The sequence below is a fragment of the Mobula hypostoma genome, chromosome 6 (assembly GCF_963921235.1).
Source record: "Mobula hypostoma chromosome 6, sMobHyp1.1, whole genome shotgun sequence".
NCBI classification, from domain to species: domain Eukaryota; kingdom Metazoa; phylum Chordata; class Chondrichthyes; order Myliobatiformes; family Myliobatidae; genus Mobula; species Mobula hypostoma.
The window spans coordinates 161,299,876-161,312,350 of record NC_086102.1 but is presented as its reverse complement, the minus strand read 5'-3'; the positions used below and the strand labels follow the sequence as shown (position 1 = coordinate 161,312,350).

The 12,475-nt window shown below is 36.3% G+C and overlaps 1 protein-coding gene across 1 annotated transcript in view; it reads right to left on the bottom strand.

Moving 5' to 3' along the window:
• The window catches only part of ttn.1 (titin, tandem duplicate 1), a 377,466-nt gene extending 368,150 nt beyond the window's left edge, over window positions 1–9,316 (bottom strand). Inside the window, exons 1-10 of the mRNA XM_063052084.1 lie at window positions 9,105–9,316; window positions 7,694–7,797; window positions 7,080–7,283; window positions 4,142–4,429; window positions 3,961–4,049; window positions 3,658–3,875; window positions 2,515–3,058; window positions 2,022–2,177; window positions 1,044–1,334; window positions 779–889 (exon numbers count right to left, since the gene is read on the bottom strand). Coding sequence (XP_062908154.1) covers window positions 779–889; window positions 1,044–1,334; window positions 2,022–2,177; window positions 2,515–3,058; window positions 3,658–3,875; window positions 3,961–4,049; window positions 4,142–4,429; window positions 7,080–7,283; window positions 7,694–7,784 — 1,992 coding nt within the window. The 5' untranslated portion in view covers window positions 7,785–7,797; window positions 9,105–9,316. The remainder of the gene's footprint in view (window positions 1–778; window positions 890–1,043; window positions 1,335–2,021; window positions 2,178–2,514; window positions 3,059–3,657; window positions 3,876–3,960; window positions 4,050–4,141; window positions 4,430–7,079; window positions 7,284–7,693; window positions 7,798–9,104) is intronic.
• Window positions 9,317–12,475: the final 3,159 nt, after the last annotated feature.

The following is a 12,475-nucleotide window of genomic DNA, read 5'->3' as shown; positions in this document are numbered from 1 at the left end:
CAAGAGCTGACAAATGAACAAATGTTCAATAATTTGTGGTGAATTGCATTTTTCTACAAATCTGTTCCTCATCAGAAATTGGTACAGTTTTTCAACTAAGTTTTTAAAGTAAGAATAGGGCCATTGTAATTGCCATTACTTTCCAGCAAATTCTAGGCCAATACATTTCAGAAATTACTTTTATCTGCACATAAATTTATGTAAAAATGCTGTCTGGCAGGAAAATAAAAAGTTTTAATGAAAACTATTTAACACCTGTCAAAAATAGGTTATTTCAACAAAATTAGATTCTATACAATGTTTGGGAGAATTATATAAATGCCTGACCATAAAAATCTTTTCCCAATATTCAACAGTCGCAGAAATATTCACTATTATTCTTCCTTGCATTGTTTACCATGGCATAACCTAATCAATTAATTTGCTAAAAATAATGATGTCGTAACTCCTGTGCCTGATTTGTGTACAATAAAAGCTGATTTCACAGATGAAAACTGTAATTGAATGCCATCCCACCACAATTTTGAACTGTGCCTTTGTGGCTGCCTAAAACAGATATTACACCCCTCAAAAGTAGGCCACCTCTAAGGAAATTAGGCAGATCAAGTCAAAGCAGGGATTGACTTGAGAATAAGTTCCATTAATTAACAAGTCTCTAGGTAAATAAGAGTTCCCTTTCCTGAATTTACAGATTGTCGATGGCTCACTTCAAGTCTTGCTTATTTAATATTCTAATCTTTATGTTTATTTGCCTGCCATCCAGAATTTGTACCCTTACCTCTTGGGTTGGTTCAGGTTTGGCTACAGAGATTTTTGAAACAGTGAAGTGAGGAATTGTACTGGAAATTCTGTGGTCCAGATGTGCTGCAGTTTCTGATGTTCTTTCAATCTATAGCAACCAACAAAACCTTTATTATGCTTAATCCGTCATGTACTAATAAAATTGAAAGTAAGTTTTCTCAAGATAATCTCCATAGTTAAAATAAATAACAGAATTTTTGTCAACATTAACTTGGTGTTTTATGAGTTAAATGAATTCTAACCTGTGTAATGTGTTTTTCAGCCTGTTCGTCATAGGAAATTTGTGTTTCAGTTGGCACAATAACTGTCTCTTTTCTGACAGTTGTGGTGACAACCTGTTGGCCAGCAGGGGGTGCTCGTTTCTCAGCAGAAAACTCTGTGGCAGTTTTATATGCACCACGCTGTGCATGTTCATACTCCATACGTGTCTCTTCTGAACGTGCTCCTTCAGCATACACAGGATGTCTAGTACGCGCTTGATCCACAGCAGCCAATACCTTAGCCACAGCTTCAGCCTTTTTGCCAACCTCAATCTGCAGACAACAAGGGCTAAGTCTGCAAAAGCACTCATAGTCTAATCTTAAATATCACAAGATTAACTATGACATTCAAAACCAATACCATCTTAAACTTTGATCTACCACACTGAAGCCAACAATATATTCTTTATTTACAAATTACTCAAGTTTATGTTTTAAACAAGATTAAACAAATTTAAATAACATTCAAAAGCTTATTATTGAAAATAAATTATAATGGGTAATAACTAGACCTTTAATTATTGTGTAAAAATTTGTGTTGCAAAGTAAATTGGTATTGTTTTTGACAGCAAACTGCACACTACACATAACTGCATTTACAACCAATACAAATTTTAAGCATTTTGTCTAAAATTATATGACTATTGGGTGCATGGCAGCAGACGTTTAATAAGGGAAGTGCTGATGAAACTTAAGGAAGATAAGAAAAAAATGTGAGCGTGAAATTAATGGGCACTAGTACAACAGAGAAGTAGTAAATCTAAAGGGTGCTAATGCAGAGAAGTACCAGTCATAATTAATTATACAACTACAAGGAAAAAGTGACAAAAATTGTGTGTTACACCAAAAAAAGTTCAATACTTTTGTGAGAACATTATAGGGAGAGTTATGAAATTGAAGCCTATTATATTGTAACAAATAAGTGAATTTCAAATTATTTTCTTTTGTGATTCAAACTACCTGATCCTCAACTGGTTGTGATTTTTCTATGGATACACACTCAGAAGTGCCTCTTTCTGCGGCATTGGTTACAGTAACCGGTTCACGTACTCTGGCTTGATCAATTGCAGCTACCACAGTAGCTACAGCAGTCATTTTCTCACCGCCATGTTCTAACTGAATTCCATGCAGCAAAAAAAAACATTTTATTATGCGTCATGCAACTAAGTATCTGAAGTATAGATTACAAAATCAATCTATATTGCTGCAAAATTTCAAAAGTAATATTTGATGAATAAACATCATGAAATAAATTATCTTCAGGGTTACAAAATGACTTCTTGCAGAACCAAGTAAGAAATTGGTTAATGTTCCATGGAATAATATTAATCTACCTTCACAGAAAGTTTCAAACTTATTAAACTCAACATGTCTGAGTTCAAGATCATCCAATTGTTCCTAATTATAAATAGTTTTAATGTGGCATGCTTGATGAAAATAGATTACACCTTACCTGCTGGCCAGCACCTGAAACACTAGCAGCAACACCAGTCATTCCAACAGCTGTGGCAATTCCTTCTTCTGCGGAAACTTTGGCTACACCAGCAGACCCTTCAGCTGTGGTAACTCTTGTCTGTCGTTCAACTGTGGTAATTCTTGGAGAACCAACAGATCGTTCAACTGTAGTTATTCTCGTAGCACCAGCAGCACTGACACCTGCTTCAAATGTTGCCACTCTGGAACCTCCTACCATACTAGCACTTTGTTCAATTTTAGTAACTTTAGCAGCACCCATTCCACCAGCAGCTCCAGTGATCATCATCTGACCATGGCCTCCATATCTTCCTTCCCATTTTTCTTCTCTATGAATCTGTGTAGCACTTGTAGATCTGGTTTCTCTCATTTTTGTTTCAGTTGCTGCAACATAGCCTTCCTGCTTCCAAGGGGGTATAGCTTCTGAACTGACAACTGTAGTTGTCTGAGATCTGCGAGTGAGAATTGGTGATTTCACAGATCTGATAGGAGATGTTGAGAGTCTTCCAGCTGGAGATACTGATCTGTAAAAAGAATATCACCCACATTTACACTGGATATCAAAGGAGTGCAGCAGATGTAGTTGTGATATGGTAGTAATTTTTTTAATTTCCAATTTGCTTAATGTGCCTTTGATTAAAAAGACAGCCCAGGTTACTCAGTTATCATAGATGGTAAAGAGCTACATTATTCAAAAAGGAACGAAGGAACTTTTAAAACAAAAATGATGAACAGAAAAGAAGCGAAAGGCAGCCATATTAATTTTGACACTTATCCTGAGCATTCACTTTCATTTTGTTGGTCTGGATTACTGCTTTCACAAAAACAAATGAAAAAGGAACCTTTTCAAAATAACAAACTGAATGATTTTAATTCAGATTTCCTTCCTCTACAGATATAAGATGCCATGATGAACCTTAACCTCTGAAGAACAGATATTTTTGTCAATAAAATAGATAACCCTGTTTACTTCTACCTTAAATAACACCAAGGATCTCAGTGAATTAAATTATTTAATTCATAATCTCAGAAATGTTGATTTACACTCATAGTGCACATAATTTCCCCCCTGCATTATGAAAAATGTTTAAATATTCAGATAAACCAATTAACTTTCTCATACCTAACAGGTGAAGGTGCTGGGGCTCTCACATGACGAACAGGAGATGGGGATTGTTGGCGAGTAACTTTAACAGCAGAAGCTGGTGGGGTTGGAGATCTGGATGTCGGTTTGGGTGGGATGCGTGGAGGAGTCTTATGATGTAATTGTTGCATTACTGTTCTTCCATCCACAATCATTTCAATTGTTGAAGATCGTCCCTCGAATTGAGTTTCCATTTTCTAAAATATACATTAAAAACTGTATTGGATTATATTCAATTGGAACAAATCAAACATGTTAAAATATAATTCAGAGTTAAGATACCTTTCCAGTTTGCATTTGTCTTTCCTGAGAAATTTCAGTGGAAGTAATAATTGTCTTTGTCTTTTTAGCGGGCACTACTTCATCATCAGCTGCAAGAAAAAAACAAATTAAAGTTTTACAATGAATTCAGAAACTGGACATGGTATTGTCCCGACATGAAAATAAAGGCAACAAAAAGTACCTTGCACATGGAGCTCGGCTGTGGAGGTGGCGCGTCCAACACTGTTTGTGGCAGTCACAGAGAAGGTTCCAGAATCTTCCACGAAAATTTCAGCAATAATTAAGCTGTACAAGTCGCCATCTTGTAAAATTTGGAAGTCAGGAGAACTCTGGATTTCCGCTCCTTCCCTGTGGAACTTCACCACAGGTGTAGGGATTCCAGTCACACGAACATCCAGTCTAACTTTGGATCCTCGTCTCACAGTCATGCTTTGTAATCTCTGTATAAAGTTGGGAGGCGCTGTTTCTGCTGCAGTAGGTGGAGAAAAATTGCTAAGTTTACATTCATAATTTACTTTGATAAAGTAATAATGCACCAATCCTTTTAATGAAAGGCTTTGCAAAATAGTGCACACCACGTTAACTGTGTCATTAACACAAAAAAGACATGCTTTTCATTACCAATTCTGTATATAATATTAATCCCATACCCATGATTTTCCCTTCTGTGCATCTCTGGTCGCTACTTGTTCAAATGTCAGAGATCATATCATGATTTTATTGTCATTGTTAAGCAGTATATTCACTTAGCCTCTTTCCTATTTGTTATGGAAGACACTTAATTGTGAAATTAAGCAAACCACACTCTCAGGTAATTCCTGCTCCCAGATTACTAACCAAGCAATGTATGCAAAATCTTGCTTATATCATCAATTTATGAATTAATATAATCAAGTCAAAGATTATCAAATTTATTGTTGAATTTATTTTTACTGGAATTTCAATTTAAAAAGAGACTGTTCTCACAGTACTTTGTTTTCAACCTCAAATGAATTCTTCTCCAATATTATCAGCGTTATTGAAGACTAAAGAAAGATTTGTGAGAAAACAATTTAAACCTATTTCATCTTAAATGGTTATGATATTTTGACTGCATTGGAATAATATTAAAGTAAAGCCATATTCCTGAATTGAATCAATATCATTAAAAGTCTAGCTCATAGTGCACAATGCATGTTAAATAGGTCACTAGCTCGAAAGAAGTAAAGTGAGACTGATGCACTATCAAAATCGTTACAAACTGAGTGTCAGCAAGAAAAACAAGCCTATGGCAGAACATGTCCGACCAGTTTATTTAAAATATTTAACACACAGTTTATATAGATAGCTAGTGTGTGAATCCAAATATTTTATAGACTGGAGTTCCCTAATTTATTAATGTTCATGTATATGCTGGTTTATTATATCTTATTGAAATGTTTTGTTATAATTGAAGTTGTTAATCAATTGGATGATTGAAGTCCAATTGAGTTCCTATTAGTGGTAATGAATCTGCGCCAGCAGGAACTGAATTGAAATCTGTCCCAGAGGTTATACACACCATTTTATCAGCATTGAGAGAACTTCCCACGAACCATGGATTTCAGCCTTGCTTTCAAAGGCAGTCTATCAATGTACCTCATGTCCATTATTTCCTACTGTTATAATGAAGATATCTATATATTTAGAGATACAGAACAGTAACAGGCCCTTCTGGCGCAACAAAGCTGCAATACCCAATTACAAACATGTAAACAATTAAACTACAAACCAGTATGTCTTTCAAATGCAAGAAGAAACTGGAGCATTCAGGGTAACCCACAGGCCACAAGGTCACACAGGCACTGTGTTAGCATTATTCTGTTTATGAGATATCCTTTTATATATAAATAAATTATCAATTTGCAACAAATTTGATTTAAAAATTGTGAATATATATATGATGTTTTAAAAATCATTATCATAACACGATAGTTGTTTTCAAACATTGATCTGAAATTTGTGAAAGTATCGCATTCAGATTTTGAAGTGCTCTAAACTATGGTAACATAGCAGCTGTCCCACACCTTCTTTCATTACTACTTATTCATTATAATGATTACTTCTTCCATTACTACTGATTTTATGCAGCAAGGTAGGTAGGCACTTTATTAATTATATTTCCCCTTGTGAGAGCTGCATTTCACTAATAAAGCCTACCTAATCTCACTTATCTGGACCGTTAAAGTTTCAGTGCAAGGTATTGCCAATTTAAACTGCAGACGTCAAACAATTTCTTCGGAGAATCATAATTCTTTGGAATTCTCTATCTCAGAGTTGTAAATACTTAATCACTGAATGTATTCTAAACTGAGAGATTTTTTTAATTATGGTAATCAATGATTATACCAAACAAGGAGGAAAGTGTAGTTGAGACCACAATCAGTTCGGGCATAGTCTTATTGAATGGGGGAAATAGGGTCCTGAGGTCGTGGTATCCACTTTGTAAAGCCAATTTGGCAATAGTAATACTACAGTGTTGAAGCCCTCTATGACTCTAATACCATGACACAAATAATAGTTTAGTAAGACACCAAAGTGCGTAAAATTGTCCTCACAAGAACATGTATCCATTGAGTTTGCAGTATTATAAACCTCAAGACGTGTACTATTTCAGACTTCTAGCATGGATGAAAACATTTGTAAAGTTGTGTGAACATGTTTGTTTGATGGACATAATATAAGCAGCCTGTTCTCCAGACTTCGTCTGCTTTTAAATGTTGGATAGTTATTAGTTTAACTTCTCCCTCCTTCCTCCCCATTATATTTTGATTGCCGTATGCCAGCAAGTTGAAAAGCACAAGGCGACAAGGGACCAAGTGTGGGGTAATATGACCGTGGTACTTAATATGGGCCGAAAGATCGATCTTCCCTGATTAATGTTCCCCAGTTCTAAATTATACAAGTCATCGCTTGTGCAGTGTGTGAAAGTATATGGCGAGAACGGATAGTTCAATTTTATTAAGTGATGCTACTTCCAACTTTACAGCTTCGAAGACCATGTGGCATTCAACATTGACGTCGCCCGCCACGCCTTCACGCTTCATTTAAATCTCAACCGGACGGTCTCTCTCCGCCTCCCTCCAGCGCTGGCCGCTTACCTGTCACCAGCAGCTCGGCCGTACTAGTCGCTTGTCCTGATCCATTGGTGGCTCGAACGGAGAACCGGCCGCCGTGCGCGGGCGTCACGCGGGAAATCGTCAGCTTCGCGCGGCCGTCGCTGTACGAAATCTCTGCGCCCGGGAGAGCAGCAGCGGAGAGAACCTGGCCATCTCTGAACCAGCTCACCTCAGGAACTGGCAAACCTGTTGGCAGACGAGACCACGGGCAGTCAGAAACCGACGCGCGGGCACTGATGCAAAGAATGCAACATACACCAAGATTTAGCGGCTCTTCATAATTCGGAAGTCACATCGGTGAAAAAATATAAAAACAACACGGAGCTTTTAATTAGTTTGCTCAGACGCATTTTTAGTGAGCAAAGTATAAGTTAAACCCGTTTGACTTACTTCAATACAATACGATAGTAAATTTCACTCTTATCTGAATTATAGTTTATAATAAAAATGCAATAATTTATTATAAAAAACCTTAAAATGATTGGCGAGTAACGAGTACTCACATCCATAGATCCCTGATTTTAATTTCTATTGGTATGTTAATTTAATGTTAGATTTGCTTAGGCTAACATGACACAAATGAATTGAGAACTTACCACTAATATGCGCTTCAAAGGTTGCGGCACTACCCTCCAGTGCCACAACGCTTTGAAGTGGATGTAAAAATGTTGGAGCTTGCGTTGTCATCTTTTTAGGCACCCTTAAAACATAGAAAATATGAATGGTTAATAGCTGTATTTCACCTTTTAAAAATCATAAACATTTCCTTAAGTTTACAACCCGTGCTCTTATATCTGGTTGGCAAGGGTTGCCTGTTCGATTGCTTTAGATTAGTTAAAAGATTCAACGATGAGCATGAACTCTATTTTACAAATAAAAATAAGCAATGCTTAAGATAATTTATTTGTTCAAGATTGCAGTTTTTTCTCTGACTAAATTTTATTTTGGCTTAATCTTTATTTTGTGACCATACCGATATCCCCTATAAATAAATTTGGAAGATGAGTCATCTTGGTTCCAATAAACATCATTGACATTCTCTGTAAGACTGACTTAACTATGAATAATATCATTCTATACAAATAGAAGTAATAATGAAGAGGAAGACAATTATGGGATGCTTTACAGCTGTCTAAAACTATATTAATCTCCATTCTGGAAGTATTTTAGACATAGGCATGTGATAGAATTGCTTTCAGAGCTGCTGTTACCTGTAATTGATAAATACTTCCAGAATGGAGATTAATAATTTACCTAAATTACATTTGTTCCAAAAAATCTATAATTGTTTCACTAGACTCTACATTTTCTGAAGCAAGGTTAACATTTGTTTAGTTGGGATAAAAAAAAGTTAATTTAAATCTCATTATAAGCATCATTATATGTTAAATATTTGCTGAATTTAAAGTCTAATGTGTTCATCGGTTATAATGAAAAAATTTTTAACAGCATAATTTTTGGACATATGGATTGAATTTGGAACATAAGGATATAAACTTTAATTTCTATATAAGTTAGGTTATACTATCTTGTGACAGAATAGACATGTTCTAAAATTAGCTGGATCAGTTTGATTGACACCTGCAAGTGTGACACAGTGGTAGCACTATCAGCTCTGTGCTTATTCCCTTAAAAAGACATCACTGTCCCCTACCAGATTCATGCAATCAGTGCTATTCTTAGCTATTCTTAAATAATCTGTCGATGGCATAACCTTGAAAACTTCTAACCATGGAAATAAAACCTTTTTAAATCATATGCACATAAACCACAGAATCAAAATTCTCATTTTTAAATATTTAAGCACTGCTCAATAAAACTATCTTACACATGGTATCATTGGCTAGAGTTAGAAATAATTAATATGACATAGGTAAATACTCCTGAAGTTACTTTCTCAAACTTCCACTGAAAAAGAAATATTACTTTTTTGTTTACCATGCAAAATAACATAAATTATAACATTTTGGAAACAAAATTCTGTAGAAGAGAAACAGATGGACAAACCTGATTTTTCAAGAGTGCCAAAAGTTATAGGGCAAAGCCCAAAGCTTTTAAAGCTTTGGAAACTCCCTTCTTATATTCAGAATTTTGCCAACAATCCAACGAGAGAATGAACCATCCTCTTACTGAAGGAAGCAAAACTACACGGAGGTTGTGGACGGTTTTGGTGCAGCTTTAGTTTTCCATGCAATCCCTACACCCGAGGCAAGGCTGGGAATGCCTGAACTGCTCAGAAGTATTAACATGGTGCATTTACCTTATATACTTCAGAAATTAAGCAACGTAGGTTCATGGATACTTCTGATTGGCTATTCCAGCAGGGGATCATGGGATAACAAAACCAATTTAGGCAACCCAGCAGTAACAATCGTTGTAGTTTTAAACAGGCAGTGCTAATTTTGGCATATCCTGAGTGCACTAAAGCCCTCGAACCAATTCAGATAGCCAGTGCTTCTATTCATTCTTTTCCTCGTTTTAACTTGTGTACATTCCAACTATCACTAAACTGATAAAAAAAATAAAATTCTAATGACAACAGTGTCAAAAAACAGAAGTCCTGCTACCATCAATCACTAATGAAATGTTGATGCCAACAAATGCATTTGTCAATCACCAGGTTGAAGTAGCAAACACGTTATTTCAAAACAGCTGGTCAAGAGGGTTATTATAATTAATTGTTTAAATCAATATTGTTTACTTTGATACAATTGTGATTAAAAATTTAGACATTTACTCTATGTTCTGCAGAAATTGAAATAAAAGCTTCAGAATAGATATTGAAAATCATTCCAAGGTAAACAAATATTGGAAGATGTGAAGTTCAATCTTTCTGAAAAGATGTAAATCTACTTGATGTATGAGTTGCAAATAACTTTAATCCAAAGTTTAATAATGACAATTTTACAAAATACAAAGCTTCAGTGTACTTAAGCAAGTTTCTTTTTTTTTTATAACTGATCAAATAAAGAAATCACATGTAGAAAACAAATGTTTTGTTTTGCCATTATATTAAAAAGTAAAGTATCACGATGGTGGGGATCACAGCATGATGTTTTTTGGATCAGGTATTAAAATGATCCTCAACTTCTTTGCAAAGTGTGTAGAAGATGCACTATTTTGAAGAAATGTATTGAAATTATCCCCAGTGGACTCACATAACATTTTATACCTCAATAACTATCACCAAATAGTGACCATTCATCACTTTTAACCTTGTTGCTTTATGAAAGCTTGCTATTGTTTCACGCAGCAAGACAGACAGTGCACTTCAGAACTATGTCAGTAGCTGTCAAGTGCTTTGGGACATCCCAGGTCATAGAAGAGTTCTTAGGAATTGATAATGAACTTCAGGAAGGGGAAGTAGGGAGAACACACTCCAATCCTCAGTGAGGTGTAGTTGTGGAAAAGGTGAAGGACTTTAAGTTTCTGGGTGTCGACAAATCAGAGGACCTATCCTGGGTCCAACACATTGACACAATCATGCCATTGTGGCTTTATTTCCTTAGGAGTTTGAAAAAGACTTGGTATGTTACCAAAAACGTTTGCAGATTTCTGTAGATGTACGGTGGAGAACATTCTCATTAGTTGCATCACAGCCTGGTATAGACATTTCCACAACACAAAATTGCAAGAGGCTGCAGAAGTTTGTAAAATCAGCCAGCTTATTTATGAGCACAACTCTCCCCACCATCAAGGACAGCTTCAAGAGATCGCGTCTCAAGAAGGTGGTATTCATGTCTAAAGATACACACCATCTGGGACACGCTCACTTCTCATTACGACTATCAGGGAGGAGGTACAGGAGCTTGAAGACCCACATTCAACGATTCAGAAATAGGTATTTCCCCTCCACTACCAGATTTCCAAATGGTCCTTGAACCCATGAACACTATCTCATTATTCATTTCCCTGTACTATTTATTTATTTTGTAGTTTATAGTTAATTTTATGTTTTTGTGTTGAACTGCTGCCGCAATACAACAAATTTCATTTCATATAAGGACAATAATAATAAACCTGATTTTGATTAAACAGATGGCTTAATAAAACAGAAAGGATTGATAGGGTCGTATTCCAAGGATAGAAATGTCAAATACTAGAGGGCATAGGTTTAAGATGAGTGGGGTGGGGTGGGGGGAAGCTTAATAGAGAGGTACAAGGCAAAATTTTTTTATACAAGGAGCAGTACAAATGTTCTACCAGGGCGAAAGTAAAATTAGGTAAAATAGCAGCATTTAAGAAGCATTTAGACAAATATATGAACAATTGGGGAATAGAGGGATACAGACCATATGTGTCTAGATGGGATTGGTTAGATTGGCATCATAGTAAACACAGACATGATGGGCTGAAATGCCTTTTCCTGTGCAATATTATTCTATTTTCTATTTGTAGACTGTGAGTCGCAGTGAACTTTAATAAAACAATGATGTGCCACAAATGGAGCATTGTATCCTGTTGCAGATTTCCCTGAAAGAAAAAATACTAAGGTTTTTAGAGTTTCAAGAGGGGGAAGTAAATTTTGTTATATGGATATACTGGATATGCTGGTGGTATTGTCCTTGGAATATTGGAGTTTTCAAGGTGATCTAACAGAGGTGTTTAAAATTATAGAGGATATGGACAGAGTTGACGGAGATAAATGGCAAAGGGGTAGTGGAACAGAATGAAGGTAATTAGCAAGGGAAAAGCATTTTTACTTAACAAATGGTCAGGACCTGAAATGCACTGCTATTTTACGAGTGGAGGCAGATTTAATTGTAATATTCAAAAGGGTGCTGATTAAGTATCAACAGGGAAAGAATTTGGAAGGTAGAAGGTGATGGGTGAATCCATGTGGGTGGGGAATGTAGGGTGGCATGAATCTGGGAGAAGATTGGTGGAAAAGGCAAAGGGCGGGAAGCAATCTGATGGAGAGGAGAATGGACCATGGGAGAAAGGGAAGGAGAAAGGGCACCAGGGGAGGTGATAGGCAGGTGAGAAGAAAAGGGAAACTGAAGAAGAGCGAAGGGGGAGGGGGAAAATTACCAGAAATTAGAGTAATTGATGTTCATGCTATCAGGCTGGAGGCTACCCTGATGGGAAATGAAGTGTTGCTCCTCCAACCTAAGATTGACCTCATTGTGGCAGTAGAGGGGACCATAGACCAACAAGGGAACAGGAATTGGAATTAAGATGGTTGGTCATTGGTAGATCTTGATTTTTGCAGATAGAGCAAAGGCGCTTGACAAAACAGTACTTCAATTTACATTGGGTCTCACTGATGAAGTGGAAGCCACATCAGGAGTCACTGGACACAGTAAAAGACTCCAGCAGTTTTGCAGGTGCCTCACCTGCAAGGACTACTTGAGGCCCTAAATGAATGTGAGGCAGGA